The sequence below is a fragment of the Podarcis vaucheri genome (genome assembly GCF_965113315.1).
Source record: "Podarcis vaucheri genome assembly, chromosome: 5".
Classification (NCBI taxonomy): Eukaryota; Metazoa; Chordata; class Lepidosauria; order Squamata; family Lacertidae; genus Podarcis; species Podarcis vaucheri.
The window spans coordinates 71676262-71691893 of NC_138763.1; the positions used below are offsets into that span (position 1 = coordinate 71676262).

The 15632-nt window shown below is 46.0% G+C and overlaps 1 protein-coding gene across 3 annotated transcripts in view; it reads right to left on the reverse strand.

The window, feature by feature from the left end:
• Positions 1-2109: 2109 nt before the first annotated feature.
• LRRC20 (leucine rich repeat containing 20) overlaps positions 2110-15632 on the reverse strand; it is a 98689-nt gene continuing 85166 nt past the window's right edge. For all 3 annotated transcript variants that reach the window (XM_082222221.1, XM_082222220.1, XM_082222223.1), the window contains one exon: positions 2110-2688. In XM_082222221.1, coding sequence (XP_082078347.1) covers positions 2543-2688 — 146 coding nt within the window. In that variant the 3' untranslated portion in view covers positions 2110-2542. The remainder of the gene's footprint in view (positions 2689-15632) is intronic.

Below are 15632 nucleotides of genomic sequence, written 5' to 3' on the forward strand. Positions count from 1 at the left end.
GCAATCAGCCTCCATGAAGCCAAGATAATGGATAAAGCACTGAGAGATAAATTATGTACACCCCCCCAACTGCAAACAGAGAAGCTGTTTATCTGATGAAAGATTAGAGTTTTTGCACTTCTCCTTTTGGCTGTGTCCCAACCTCTGCTGAAGCTTTTCCTTCTCTGATGCCTCCACCCAGATCAGCTCTTTATCTATCAGCATTATCACTATTATTTTAGTAGTCTATAGTATTGTTTCAATTAAGGAGTATTGGGAAAGTTGGAGGGGGGTGGTAGGAAAGCATGCAGGGTTAAGGAGCACTGTGAGGGGCACTCCTTCAGCCCTATATACCTGAAGGAGCGTCTCCACCCCCATCGTTTAGCCCAGACAATGAGGTCCAGCTCTGAGGGCTTTTTTGCGGTTTCCTCACTGCGCGAAGTGAAATTACAGGGGACCAGGCAGAAGTCCTTTTCGGTAGTCACACCTGCCCTGTTGAATGCCCTCCCAACAGATGACAAAGAGTTAAGCAACTTCATAGAAATCTGAAGGCAGTCCCATAGCTGTCAATGTTTCCCTTTTTTAAAGGGAAATTCCCTTATTCCGAATAGGATTCCTCGCAAGAAAAGGGAAAAGTTGACAGCTATGCAGTCCTGTTTTGGGAAGCTCTTAATGTTTGATGCTGTGTTTTACTTGGAAGCCTCCCAAAATGGCTGGGGCAACCCAGTTGGATGGCCAAGGTATAATAAATAAATACTACTACTACTATCCCCATTTTAGGGATGGACCGATCTGTCAGTTTCTCCTGCTTTCTCATTTTCAGAAAGTATGGATTGGATAGGGCTGCATGAAAATGCAAACGGTGCGAATGCCTCCCCCATCCTTGTCCATTTGGCCATTTGTAATATGACATTAAAAGGGACGTGGGTGGCACTGTGGGTTAAACCACAGAGCCTAGCACTTGCCGATCAGAAGGTCAGCAGTTTGAATCCCCGCGACGGGGTGAGCTCCCGTTGCTCGGTCCCTGCTCCTGCCAACCTAGCAGTTCAAAGGCACGTCAAAGTGCAAGTAGATAAATAGGTACCACTCCAGCGGGAAGGTAAATGGTGTTTCCGTGCGCTGCTCTGGTTCGCCAGAAGCGGCTTAGTCATGCTGGCCACATGACACGGAAGCTGTATGCCGGCTCCCTCGGCCAATAAAGCGAGATGAGCGCCGCAATCTCAGAGTCGGTCACGACTGGACCTAATGGTCAGGGGTCCCTTTACCTTTACCTAATATGACATTGCTCTGAAGCTAACTCAGGGGAAAGTTAACAGCACATTATGTTAACCATGCAACAGTGAATCATGTTTTTTGAGATTGCAAACAGGTGCAGCGAGGAGGGTGGACTGATTGTTACTGCCTGGCACTGTACCATGAAGGGAGGGGAGCTTTAAGCCTTCCATCCCCAGCCATCATCTCAGTAAACAGGTGGGCACATGTGTGGACTTAGAGAAAACTACTCAGGGTAGAGATGCAGCCGTTTCTCCCGCCTTTCAAATCCCAAAGCCATCCCAGTGCTGCAAAGTACTTCTTCATCTGTTGCTATGAAGCTTGTATTGTGTAGTGCATTGGATTTCAGAGGATCAGGCCGTTTATTTGCCAAAGCAGGAAGTCTGTCAATCACACGCTGAAAGGGAGAGGGGAACAATAGCCTGCGGGGGTGGGGGTGGGGCTGCAGTAGAGGAAAATAATTTCCAAGAAAATCCCATGGCTATAGCGCTGAGAAAGAAAACAAAGGAACCCCAAGCTGCAACCTAAGGTCAAGCCACTATGCTCCAACTAATCAAAACCAGAAACTGAGCACATGCAGCATTTTAAAGGGCTCTTTCAAAACCAGACAAACAAAAAGTGGAGGAAGGATGAATCTGGTAGTTTTCCACTGACAAGCACATAGCAAGCCTTTCCCCATGCTTAAGGTATAAGCAAGGGGGTACTCAGCCACTCACAGCTCAACATTAAACCCCTTCAGCATACTGTGTGTATGAGAGAGAGAAGAAATACAGCACTCAAGAGTTTTTGGAATCTGCTTTCACATTGCACAGGTCAGCAAGGTGGACTCTAGACTCGTATAAAAAAATGCTGTGAAACTGTTTTTAAAAACAGGTTGGGCTGCAATTGCCATCAACCTTATCCAATGGTCAGGGACAATGGGACTTGTAGTCTAGCAATATCTAGAGGACCACACGTTCTCCACCCTTAAGGTATTCTGTTCACACCTTTGTCAGTCCAGGACTGGAGAGACTGTTGTATGTCCTAGGGAAGCTGAGAAAGAGAGCCATTTTTCTTTGCAGGCACGATGTGCTTTCAGTCTATTCACAGTTTAGCAGAGTTTTGGTTCAGCAAGGACCACTGTGATTTGGAAGGAACATCATGCTTCCTGCTCCTTTGGAAGCCCAAGAAACCTAACACATGCAAGAGCAGCGCAGCCTTAGGAAAGCATCCTAGCTCAGCAAACACTGCCTTCTCTTTTCCTTCACAGCCATGCCTGATTACGACTACATGCCCAAAAGTCCACCGCGTGTCAGACTCTGGGGGCAGCTGGAGATGTCAGGAGGTCAAACTTGATCAGAGGCCTGGCGATCACTCGGATCTCGTCATTTACAGGGTTTGACTTGAGGTTCACACTCTGCAGAGACTCCATGGTGGCCAGCTTCTCGACAGGCACATCTGCAGCAAGGAAAAAGAGAGATGGAATCAGTAACACCCGAGCCTGAATGCCAGCCACCAGCATGTTAGACATGAATAGCGGATGTCCTCCATTAAACCACCATAAAAGAAACACAAATACGATTGGACACTAGGTCAGCCAAATGCTGTGAAAATGAGGCATGTATTCACAATATTGACTTATTTAAATGGAGCAGAGAGATGTACTAATTGGCAAAAAGGGCTACAGCTTGGTAGTACAACACAGGATTTGCAAGTTCGTTCCCTGGTGCCTCCAACCAGGGCTAACGAAGGCTCCTGTCTGAAACACTAAAGAATCACCTGTAGTCTTCAAGGTTTTCAAATCTGGGATCCACCTTTAGCCCAGACCTGTACTGTGGCAAGGCTCTATCTCTTCCTTCACAAATGACTGTAGCTGGTGTGCCAGCTGGAGCTGGAAATAAGTGTTCTCTGATGCTTTTGAATTATGGTGCTGGAGGAGACTCTTGAGAGTCCCATGGACTGCAAGAAGATCAAGCCTATCCATTCTGAAGGAAATTAGCCCTGAGTGCTCACTGGAAGGACAGATCCTGAAGCTGAGGCTCCAATACTTTGGCCACCTCATGAGAAGAGAAGACTACCTGGAAAAGACCCTGATGTTGGGAAAGATGGAGGGTACAAGGAGAAGGGGATGACAGAGGACGAGATGGTTGGATAGTGTTCTCGAAGCTACCAGCATGAGTTTGACCAAACTGCGGGAGGCAGTGGAAGACAGGAGTGCCTGGTATGCTCTGGTCCATGGGGTCACAAAGAGTCGGACACGACTAAACAACTAAATAACAACAACAACCACTGATGCCACTTGGGCCTTTAGTGACAAAGGCAGATCAAGAAGTACCTCCATGCTAGGTGTGGTAAAACAGAGGGGACACTTATACATGCTTGGTGGACCTGTGAAAAAATCAAAAGCTTCTGGAATATAGTATATGATCAGCTTTAAAAAATGTTTAAGTATAACTTTATGAAAAATACAGAAGCTTTTCTACTAGGGATAACGGACACAGGTATAGCAAGAGAAGATCAGAAAATATTCCTCTATGGCACAGGAGTGGCAAGGGTCCTAATTGCTAAAAACTGGAAAAAAGAAATTGTGCCAACAAAAAAGGAATGGCAAGACAAACTGTTAGAGTATATTGAACTGGTTAGATTAACAGAGGCAATTAGAGATCACACTAGACAAGAGTTTCAAAAATCATGAGGGAAATGCAGAGAATACTTCACAAAACAGTGCCCTAAAATACATATCTGGACTTGTTTCGATTAATGTCTGCAGGATGTCCGTCTTTGTGGATATTTAAGTTATAATTAGGAAAATCTTAATAATTATTCATAAATAAAGCAGCTTATAAGAAGTAAATAAGGAGGCCAGATACAGGATAAAGGAAGTCTTTTATTTGGTTGTTTGTATTGTTGTAAAGGTACCCCTGCCCGTACTGGCCAGTCGTGTCTGACTCTAGGGTTGTGCGCCCATCTCACTTAAGAGGCCGGGGGCCAGCGCTGTCCGGAGACACTTCCTGGTCACGTGGCCAGCGTGACGAAGCTGCTCTGGCGAGCCGGCACCAGCGCAGCACACGGAAATGCCGTTTACCTTCCCGCTATAAAGCGGTACCTATTTATCTACTTGCACTTAAGGGTGCTTTCGAACTGTATGTTATGCTTACTGTATGTTATGCTTACTGTATTTCTGTATTGGGGGAGTGGGGGGTGTTAATGTTATGTTGTAAATAAAATTTCCAATAAAAATTAAAATTAAAAAAGTACCTCCATGCTATGTACCTGTTCATTCGAGAAAAATGCAGCCCCATCCAGAACAGGGCATCTATCCAATTCCCAGACCTGAGAACCACCAGCCCACAGCACCTGCCTTGTGAAGATTTAGTAAACCACTTTAAGGGTGGTGGTGGTGGTGGTGGTGGTTGTTACAATCAAGCCATGTATAAATCTGATTAAATAAATAAATTCAGCTTCAGTTTATTGGTCCTCATCCAGTACCGTATATTACTGATTCCAGTATTCTGCAAGCCTTTTGCAATCAGTATGTCCACTTGAAGCTCATTTATAAATCTTATTAAATAAATCAAGGCGTCTCTACCTGAAGCTCATCTAGCCAGTTTTTGCTACTATACAATTTCTGCAGTGTCCATATTTAAAGGAAAGAGCCTGCTGTCTGTACTTGCATTGACAGCCTGGTAAGAAGTAAACAAATAAAAGTAACTGTGAGGGGATGATTAGCTGCTTGTGCTTAAAATTGTGCCCCCTCAGAGTTTGTGCGGCTCCACAAACCTCTGTGTGTGACAGAGCTCCTCAGACATGTCTGCTCTAGTCACTAGTAGAGTCTGACAGTGGCTGCCTGCGGAAGCGTTTCCAGCAAAGAAGCTCCTTAACGGAAACGCGTCTCCTGGACTCACGACGTGGCAGCTTCCGGCGAAGTATGGGTCTCCCTACGGTTGCTTCTGACACCTCCCCGCTGTTTTCGCTGGACGTGTCTCTCACCCCTTTCTCTCCCCTGCTGGTCCCTGCCTTGGCTGCTGTGTCTCTCTCAGCATTACTGAGATCCTCCTCCAGAGACCCCTCGCTCCCCCTGCTGGTCCCTGCTTTAGCTGCTGACTCTCTCCCAGCCTCTGGGAGCCCTACCACCTCCCTTTCCTCTGATGTCAGTTCCCTGACATCCACCTCCCCTCCAGGGCCCCCTTCCCCCCCGCCCCTACTCTCTCCTCTGGGCGGTGAGGAGCTAAAACCCCGAAAAGAATCCTCTTCATCTTCAGACGTCTCGAACATTTCCCTCCATCGGTCTTCGTTCCGGCTCGCTGAATCCTCCTCCGCCTCGGAATCAGAGAACCCCTCCAACTCTTCTTCTTCGTCGGTGGTGGCGAAGTATTCCCTCCGGAACCTCGCCACTGGCTGAGGTTTACGAGGGAATCTCTGATGAAAAGTTTCTATCAAAACCTCGTCATCTACATCCTCTGCCATGACCCAGGTGTTTTCCGACTCCGGCTCCCCTTCCCACATTACCAAATACTCTACTTGATCTCCCTTCCACCTGGAATCGAGAATCTCCGCTACATGGTAGCTGTGTTCTTTTTCCTCCATAGCTGGTCCCCTATTGACCCTCCCTTCCCTGTCCCCTTTATACGGTGACAGCAACGACCTGTGGAACACTGGGTGCAGCTTCATGTGGTTCGGTAACCAGAGTCTGAAAGCCACTGGGTTGACCTGCTGCGTGACTTCAAATGGGCCCAGCCTTTTGGGTCTTAACTTCTTACAACCCCCTTTGAATGGTAACCCTTGGGTGGACAGCCACACCTGGTCCCCCACCCTAATGCTTTCCCCTTCCCTTCTGGTTTTGTCTGCCTGCCTCTTATATTCCTCCTTAGCCCTGTTTAAGTTAAGTTGGAGCTGGCGATGGATCGCTTCCATTTCTTCAACGAACTGTTCTGCAGCTGGAACGCTCCAGTTCTCCCCTTCCCCCCCTGGGAAGGCTCGGGGATGACACCCGTGATTAGCCAAAAAGGGGCTCATCCCCGTGGACACGTTCTCTGCATTGTTGTAGGCAAATTCTGCCAACGCCAGCTTCTCCACCCAATCATTCTCTCTGTCATTCACATAACACCTCAAATATTGCTGGAGGACACCATTAGCTCTTTCCGCCTGCCCGTTGGTTTCTGGATGACGGGCAGTTGAGAAATTCACCTCTACATGCAATAAGCTCATGAGCTTCCTCCAGAACCTGGAAGTAAATTGTTTCCCTCGGTCAGAAACCACCCTCAAGGGGGCGCCATGCAGCCTAAACACATTTTCCACAAACAATTTAGCGGTTTCTTCCGCTGTGACCGCATGTGAGCAGGCTATAAAGTGGGCCATCTTGGTTAACAGGTCTACCACAACCATGATGGCTGTTTTCCCTCTGGACCTTGGCAGATCAGTCATGAAATCTATTGCCACTGCCTCCCATGGTCTTTCCGGCGTGGGTAGTGGTTCTAATAAACCTGCCGGTGCCCGCCTCTCCCCCTTGGCTCGTTGGCATTGGTCACACCCTCTCACATACTCCCGCACATCTTCCCTGACCTTGGGCCACCAGAATTCCCTGGTAACCAGCCACATGGTTTTGTGTTGCCCAAAATGCCCTGCTGTGGGGCTATCGTGCAGTTGCTTGAGTACCTTTTCCCTCAATTCCCCTTCAGGTATATATAACGCTCCCTTGTAGTACAACGCCCCGTTTCTCTCCTCAAAACCCCCGGGTTTGTCTCCCTCCCTCCTGAGACCCCTGAGTTTGTCCTGGGCGTATTCATCCTGCACCGTTCCCTCTATCAGTTCCCTTTGCCCCACCAATGCCGCCCCACACACCCAGCGGTCCTCTGGAATGACATGGGTCTCTTCGGGTGCTCCCTCCCCCTCCAAATATTCAGGTTTGCGTGAGAGAGCGTCTGCCCTAACGTTCTCTGGGCCTGGCACGTAACAAATCTCAAAGTTAAATTTGGAGAACTCCTGGGCCCATCTCAACTGCCGTTGGTTGAGCACTCGTGCAGTTCTCCAATACTCTAGATTCTTATGGTCCGTGCACACTTGCACCTTATGTTGTGCACCAATTAGCAGGTGCCTCCATCTCCGGAAAGCCTCATGAATCGCAAGAAGTTCCCGGTCATACACCGTGTAGTTCCTCTCGGATTTGTTCAGCTTTCGCGAAAAGAAGGCACACGGTCGCCACTCTGACTCCTCCTTCCCCGGCTGCAGAAGAAGCACCGCCCCTATGGCTCTGTCAGATGCGTCTGTTTCGACCCTCAGCTTTTTTTGTAAATCCACATGCAGAAGTTGTTCATCAGAGGCGAAGGCCCTTTTCAGTTCCTCAAACGCTCGCTCCGCCTCCGCCGTCCAAACAAACTTCTTTTTACTGCTGAGACAGTCCGTGATGGGCGCCGTCAGGTGGGCGAAGTTTCGGATGAACTTACGATAAAAGTTTCCAAACCCTAGGAACCTCTGCACATCCTTCTTGGTTTTGGGTGTTTTCCATTCCAGCACCGCTTGAACCTTGCCGGGGTCCATGGCCAACCCCTTGTCTGACAAGCGGTACCCCAGGAATTCCACCTCCTTGGTATGAAACTGACACTTCTCCAGTTTCACCCACAGCCTGTTGGCTTGCAGCCTGCTCAACACTTCTCTGACGTCTCTCACATGTTGCTCCTCATTCTCCGAATACACCAACACATCATCTAGGAAGGCCACGCAATTCTTGTAGAGCAAAGGCCCCAGTACGTGGTTCATGAATGATTGAAAACACGCGGAGCCTGTTTGTAATCCAAAAGGCATCACGAGGTATTCAAATGCCCCCAAAGGGGTGAACATGGTGGTTTTCCATTCATCCCCTTTCCTTATACGTATCAGGTTGTACGCCCCCCTTAGGTCCAGCTTTGTAAAAATCTTTCCCTTCCGCACCCTGGTCAAAATATCATCAATCCTGGGCATAGGAAAAGCCGCCGGCTCTGTCACTGCATTTAACCGCCTGAAATCACATACAAGTCTCGGCTTGTCCGTGTGCTTTTTATCCACAAAAAACACTGGGCTACCCCCCGCTGCCTTGGACTCTCTGATGAAGCCTCTCTTCAGGTTCTTGTCAATGAACTCTCGCAACTCCTGCATTTCCCTGTCTGACATGGCATACAACTTGCCTACAGGAAGCTGTGCTCCAGGGAGTAAATTGATCTGGCAATCAAAGGGCCTATGCGGGGGTAGTTGGTCAGCTTCCTTCTCGCTGAACACGTCGCTGAGATCAGCATACTGTGGTGGCACCTTCCCCTTCTCCATTACTTCAGTCCCTGCCAGGGTGGCTTGGGCCCCTGCTGAACCCCTTTCCCCCCTGCAGTGTTCTAAGCAATGTGCTGAACCGAAGGAAACCACTCTTTGATGCCAGCCCACCAGCGGATCATGTAGGGCTAGCCAGCTCATTCCCAAAATAATGGGAGCGCCTCCCAAGGTGGCCACATTAAACGCTATCAGTTCTGTGTGCCTTGCCACCCTCATTATCATTGGGACGGTCTGCAAGCTGACTCCTCCTCCCAACAGCTCCCTGCCATCGATCGTGGTCACCTGCAGGGGGTTGCTTAAAGGGATCGTCTGTATCTGGTGTTCAGCAGCAAACTCCTTGCTCATAAAATTGCAGGAGCTGCCTGAGTCCAACAGCGCCTTTATTTTTAGGGGGTGTCCATTTTGCAGCTCTAGCGACACTTCAATCACTAGAGCAGGTCGAGGAGCTTCTGGCACGGGCACTTTCACTGCTCTTTGGCCTGGCTGCAGTGCCCTGACTGTGGCAACCAGGCGTTGGCTTTTACCTGCTCCGTTTCTCCCTGCTCTCCCCCCTCAACAGCTCCCACCATCCCTTGCCATTCCTTCCTCTGGGGGCAGACTCTGGCAAAGTGGCCTGGCTGTTGGCAGAGATAGCATTTCCGGGCTCCTTTTCCCTCCTTCTTAGCCCCCTCACTGGGCTTTGAAACTGCGCGCGCGCGCGCTGTTCCGATTTCCATCGGCTCTGCCAGCGGGAAAGCTGGCTCAGGAATGTCTGGAATGCGGAACTCCTTCCAACGTTCCCCTCTCCCTTCCCGCCTCTCCAAGGCTCTTGCCTCCTGGCGCGCTCCAATGGTCAGCGCAGATTTGGTCAGCTGATCCATAGACACCGCCCTGGGGCTCCGGGACAGCTCGTCTTTCACAGCCGAAGAAAGACCTTCTTCAAATAGCATCTGAATGGGTGCCGCCGATAAATCCCACCCCAATCTGTGAATCAGCATGGTAAATTCAGTCCAGTACTCACGGACAGATCGGCTTCCCTGCTTGCAAGCCATTAGCTGTCTGCGCACCACCCCTTCCTCAATATCGCTGGAAAACATGATATCCATTGCACGAAAGAACTTCATAGTGTCCTTTAGGATATCATTGTGCGTTGCCATCAGGGGTCGAACCCAGTCTCGCGCCCCCTTCTCAAGATGCCCAATTACGAAAGCAACTCGCGATTCCTCATCAGGGAACTCATCAAACTGCACATTAAGGGCATATTGCATCTCTGTCCTAAAGGCATGGTAATCCTTGGGGTCCCCCCCAAACTTCTGCACCAATCCTGGTACCTTTCTGGGGAACTGAGTGGTTCTCCCCTTCTTGTCTGCATCCTGAGCCCTTCTCTCCTCGAGCCTCGCCGTCTGCAGCGCAAGTTGGACCTCCAAAGCTTGATACCTTTCTTCCAAGCTTGGACCAGCTCCAACCCCTGCCTCTCCGGTTCCGGCTGGGTTGCTCATGATGCTTTCTCCTGCACAGGCAGCGTACAAAGACTGTCAGACTGCTGTGAGGGGATGATTAGCTGCTTGTGCTTAAAATTGTGCCCCCTCAGAGTTTGTGCGGCTCCACAAACCTCTGTGTGTGACAGAGCTCCTCAGACATGTCTGCTCTAGTCACTAGTAGAGTCTGACAGTGGCTGCCTGCGGAAGCGTTTCCAGCAAAGAAGCTCCTTAACGGAAACGCGTCTCCTGGACTCACGACGTGGCAGCTTCCGGCGAAGTATGGGTCTCCCTACGGTTGCTTCTGACACCTCCCCGCTGTTTTCGCTGGACGTGTCTCTCACCCCTTTCTCTCCCCTGCTGGTCCCTGCCTTGGCTGCTGCGTCTCTCTCAGCATTACTGAGATCCTCCTCCAGAGACCCCTCGCTCCCCCTGCTGGTCCCTGCTTTAGCTGCTGACTCTCTCCCAGCCTCTGGGAGCCCTACCACCTCCCTTTCCTCTGATGTCAGTTCCCTGACAGTAACTAACCAAGTAAACTGGCTAATATGACTCTAGCACCGTGGGATGCAAAGCCCTCTGCTGTGAAATAAATCTGCTGCTGGAAAGCAGACTCAGTCTGGCAAGTGAAGGAAATAGTTCACATCACTGAGAGAGAAAAATACGTGCTATAATGAGTGGGTTGCTGTCAGCTTCCTGCAAATACCTACCTGCCTCCAATGAAAAACATCCAGAGGACTGCTTTTCATTTTACATTTAATAACCCCCCCCCTATGCATGTTTAAAGCTTCTCCCCCACATTTTCGCTCAAAATGCTATCAGATACACCCACCCACATTCACGGGGCTGTGCCCCTGCTTGCTGCACTCACCAACTCCTGGTCATTAGAGTTTCCCCTTTAGTGCAACTGCTAAGTTCTGGTTTCGCTTTCCCACCCCCATATCTGCAGCCGCTTCTCTCTTATTCTGCAGCCCTGCTTTGCAGCCATTTTTCACCATCATCCCTATGCCCATGCCCAGGACCAGATTTAGGTTTGATGAGGCCCTAAGCTACTGAAGGTAATGGGGCCCTTTATATGTCTAGCTGTCCTTTGTCAACAATCAATTGTTGCTGTTTTTCGTGTTGAATATATGCTATATGGTAATTTATGGACCTAAAGCCATTTGCCACTGTTGCTGTATGTAGGTTTCATTTTATTTTTTTTATCTTATATTTTGGAAATGTACATCCAGGTTTTTTCCTTGAATTTTCTTTTGGGGCCCCCAAGAGAGTGGAGCCCCAAGCTACAGCTTGTTTAGCTTATACGTAAATCCGGCACTGCCCATGCTTCTCCCCCTCCTTTTGTGCAACACCCCGACCTTGCACACAAATTGTCCCCATGGTAACTTCCTGCATCTTCCTCCTCTCACAACTACTAAGCACCCTTGTCACCTTCCATTCAGCTATGTAGCTGGCATCCCCTCCTCTTCTCCAGTTCCTCCCCATGCCCCTGCTTTCATCTTCAACTCCCATCCTTCTGCACCCCCGGCACCCCTGCCCCCTCTCCACCCACCTCCTCACTTTTCTCAACTCTTGTACAGAGACCACCCTTACTTCCATGCCTGATCCTCTCTCCTATTCTGCAGCCCCCTTTGCACACACACTCCCCATGTTGATATACCCTCCTGTATCTGTAAGGTGATTGCGAATCTCTTAAGAGTGAACCTGTCAGGTGTAGCTTGCCCAGTTAGAGAAGGTTTGGTTCAGCTGGTGGAGGATGTTATACGTACACAGGTGTTTGCTCCTTAACAAAGCATCACTTCTAAAATACAACATAGAACCTAGAACGTCGTGATGAAGGCAACACATGGTACCAGGAGTGAAATGCATGATTGTGGGAAGGTACAATGGGATATTTGAAGTTTTTCCCAGCTCACTTCTCACGGTACTCAAACTTTGTTTCAAGCTGTCACTCACACCTTCTCAGTGTCACCCCGTGCTCATTCTACTCAAAACTCTGCCATTGTTTAAAATGGCCCCACCCTTTCGCTTTCATCTTCCTTTATCTAAACCTCTGTTGTTGTTTAAAACCGCCATTTTATTTTATTTTTTATAATTTTTATTAAATTTTCTGTTTTGCAATTTCAAATAAACATTTTACATACTTTAAAATATCCAGTGACTTCCCTTCTTCTATTTCCATGGTTCATTTTGCATATCTTACATCCCTGCATATTTTACAATAACCATGCCAATCGGTTTTCCACTATTGCATCCGTCAATAATTATTTGCTCTGTTGAATTTATCTTAATGCTGTCAGCGTTTTCAGCTGTACACAGTTATTTTTCATATACTCAGTAAACGCTTTCCAATCTTCTTTAAATGTATGTTCTTCTTGCTCTCTTATTCTATATGCGAAATCTGTAAGTTGTGCATATTCTGTCAACTTAAATTGCCAATCCTCTTTAGCTGGGTAAAGCCACCATTTTTTTTTTTTCAAATTCTTTTTATTTTTATTCCATACAGACCAAACACACACAGAAAATCAACGAAAAAACACACACATATAAAGAAAAAAAACCAAAACAAGAAGTCTCAATCACAGCGAAAAAACACACAAAATTCTTATTTTCATAGTTTTTTTCATAACATATTCCTTTCTTTTGGGACTTCCTTCAGCCTGGCCGCAAATCATACGAAGTAAATATGTAGAGTCACACGTTTCATCCCTTATATTGTCATTATGTCCAATTTTGTTCTCTATTTTCCTTATACAATAACCTTAGTCTGTCACAGTACATCTCTAAAGCCCCTTAACGTTATTTGTCCATCACTGATGTTTTCCAGATAGTTTACATATTTTCCCCAGTCCCTGACGAACACTTGATCTTTTATATATCTGATCTTTCCCGTTAACTTGTCTAACTCTGCATATTCTGTTAATTTACATCTCCACTCCTCTACTGTTGGAGTTTCTTCCTGTTTCCATCTTTGAGCTATTAAGATCCTTGCTGCCGTAGCCGCATAGTATACCATTTTGCAATCCTCCTTTCTTATCTCTCGTTGTAATATTCCTAATAGAAAAGTTTCTGATTTTTTTGTAAACGTGTACTTCAAAATCTTTTTCAGTTCTGTATATACCTTTTCCCAGAACTGTTTTACTTTTCCACACTCCCACCACATATGGTAGAAGGTGCCCTCTGCGTCTTTACATCTCCAACACTTATTATTCACTTTGTACATTTTTGAGAGTTTTACAGGTGTCAAATGCCACCTGTAAAACATCTTCATAACGTTTTCTTTTAACGCCGTACACGCTGTGAAATTCAATCCATCTCTCCATAATCTTTCCCAGTCCTCATATTGTATACTGTGGCCTACGTCTTTTGCCCAACGGATCATCACTGATTTCACCTCCTCGTCTCCCAGATTCCAGTCTAGTAGCATCCTATACGCTTTAGATATGTTTTTCTCCTTGTTGTTTATTATTTCCGTCTGGAATTTTGAGTCTTTGTCTACATACCCTCTTTCTTTAATATCTCTACTAAGCATCTGGTTAATCTGTTGGTGACTAAACCAATCGTACACATATTCTCTAATCATCTCGTAGGGTTTAATTCTCCATTTCCCATCCACTTTAGTTACTAGTTGGTTGTATGTTGCCCAGTTACTTTCCATGTTGATAGTTTTCCTGTTTATTATTTCGAGTGGTGCCAACCAGTGAGGTGTTTTTGGTTCCAATATATTTTTGTATTTTTCCCACACTTCTATTATCGGTCCTCTGAAGATGTGGTTGCTAAATCCCCTGTGTGCTTTCGTTTTATTTTTCCACAGGTAGGCATGCCAGCCGAAGTGGTTATCAAAACCCTCCAAATCAAGTAGCTCCGTGTTTTCTAATTTGACCCAGTCTTTTAGCCAACTTAAGCATGTCGCCTCATAATATAACATAAGATCTGGCAGCGCAAATCCCCCCCTTTCTTTTATATCTGTGAGTAATTTAAATTTGATTCTGGGTTTTTTGCCCTGCCATATGAACCTCGAAACTACCCTCTGCCATTCTTTTAGAGTCTTACTCCCTTTTATTATAGGTATAGACTGAAACAAAAACATCAATCTTGGTAAAACGTTCATCTTTATCATGTTTATTCTTCCCCATAGTGATAATTTTAATCGTCCCCATTTCTCTAAGTCTTTCCTTATTTCCCTCCATACTGGTTCATAATTATTTTTATAAAGGTCCATATTTTTAGATGTTATCCAGATACCAAGGTATTTAACTTTCTTTACCGTCCCTATCTGCCATTGCTGTTGGATTAATTCTATTGTCTTTGGGTCCACATTCTTATATATCATTTTTGTTTTTGTCCTGTTTAATTTAAATCCAGCCACCTTTCCAAATGATTCTATTTCTTTCATTATCTCTCCTATTGATGTTAATGGGTCTTCCGTCATCACCACTAAGTCATCGGCAAAAGCCTTGGTTTTATATATGTTTTGGCCTAAAGTCACACCTTTTATATTTCCATTTTTCCTTATAGAGTTTAGGAGGGTTTCTAGCACTGTTATAAATAGTAACGGGGAGAGTGGGCATCCTTGCCTTGTACCCTTCCTTATCTTAATCTCTTCCGTTACTGTGCCATTTACAATCAGCTTGGCCTTCTGATCCGTATATATTGCTTTCACCCCGTTATAAAAATCACTGCCTACTCCCATGTGCTCTAGGTTTGTTAACATAAAGTTCCATATCACATTATCGAACGCCTTTTCGGCGTCGATGAACATCATTGCAACATCTTTGTTAAACCTAATAGATAGAAATTCTAACATGTCCACAATGTGTCTTATATTATCTCTCATCTGCCGACCTGGCAGAAATCCCGCCTGGTCCTTATGAATAACATCTACCAGTACATCTTTTAACCTTCTTGCCAGGATACCTGCGTATATTTTATAGTCTACATTCAACAATGAAATTGGTCTATAATTTCTGACTTGAGTTAGGTCCGAATCTTGTTTGGGTAGGAATGTGATAAACGCCTCTTTCCAGGTTTCCGGGATTTCCCCTTTCTTTAAAATTGTATTCATTGTTTTTTTCAGGGGTTCCACCAAAATTGATTTCATTTCCTTATAGTAACCGACCGTAAGCCCATCGGGACCTGGGGCTTTTCCCCTCTTTAAATTCTTAATTATCTCCTCTATTTCCTTATTTTCAATAGGTCTATTCAGTCTTTGTTTTCCTTCCAATGAAATTTTTTGTCCTCCTTTGTCTTTCAAAAACCTCTCTATCTTTCTTTGTCCTACTTTTTCTTGATCATTATATAAGTTACTATAAAAGCTTATAAACTCTCTCCTTATTCCTTTAGGGTCAGTTCTTTCTTCACCCTCTACTGTTATTTTATTGACTACCCCTTGTTCTTTCTTTTTTTTAATTTGCCAGGCAAGCCATTTGCCTGGTTTATTAGCATGTTCAAAGTTTCTTTGTTTAAGTCTTTTTATGTTCCATTCCACCTCCCTATTTATTATTGTGGCAAACTGAGTTTGAAGAATTTTTATTCTTTCCTTTGTTTCTGAACAATTGGGTTTCTGTACTAATTTTCGTTCGTTTATCATTATTTGTCTTAAAATTTCCTCTTTGTTTTTTTCTCTGTTTCTATTTTTAATTGCATTTTGTT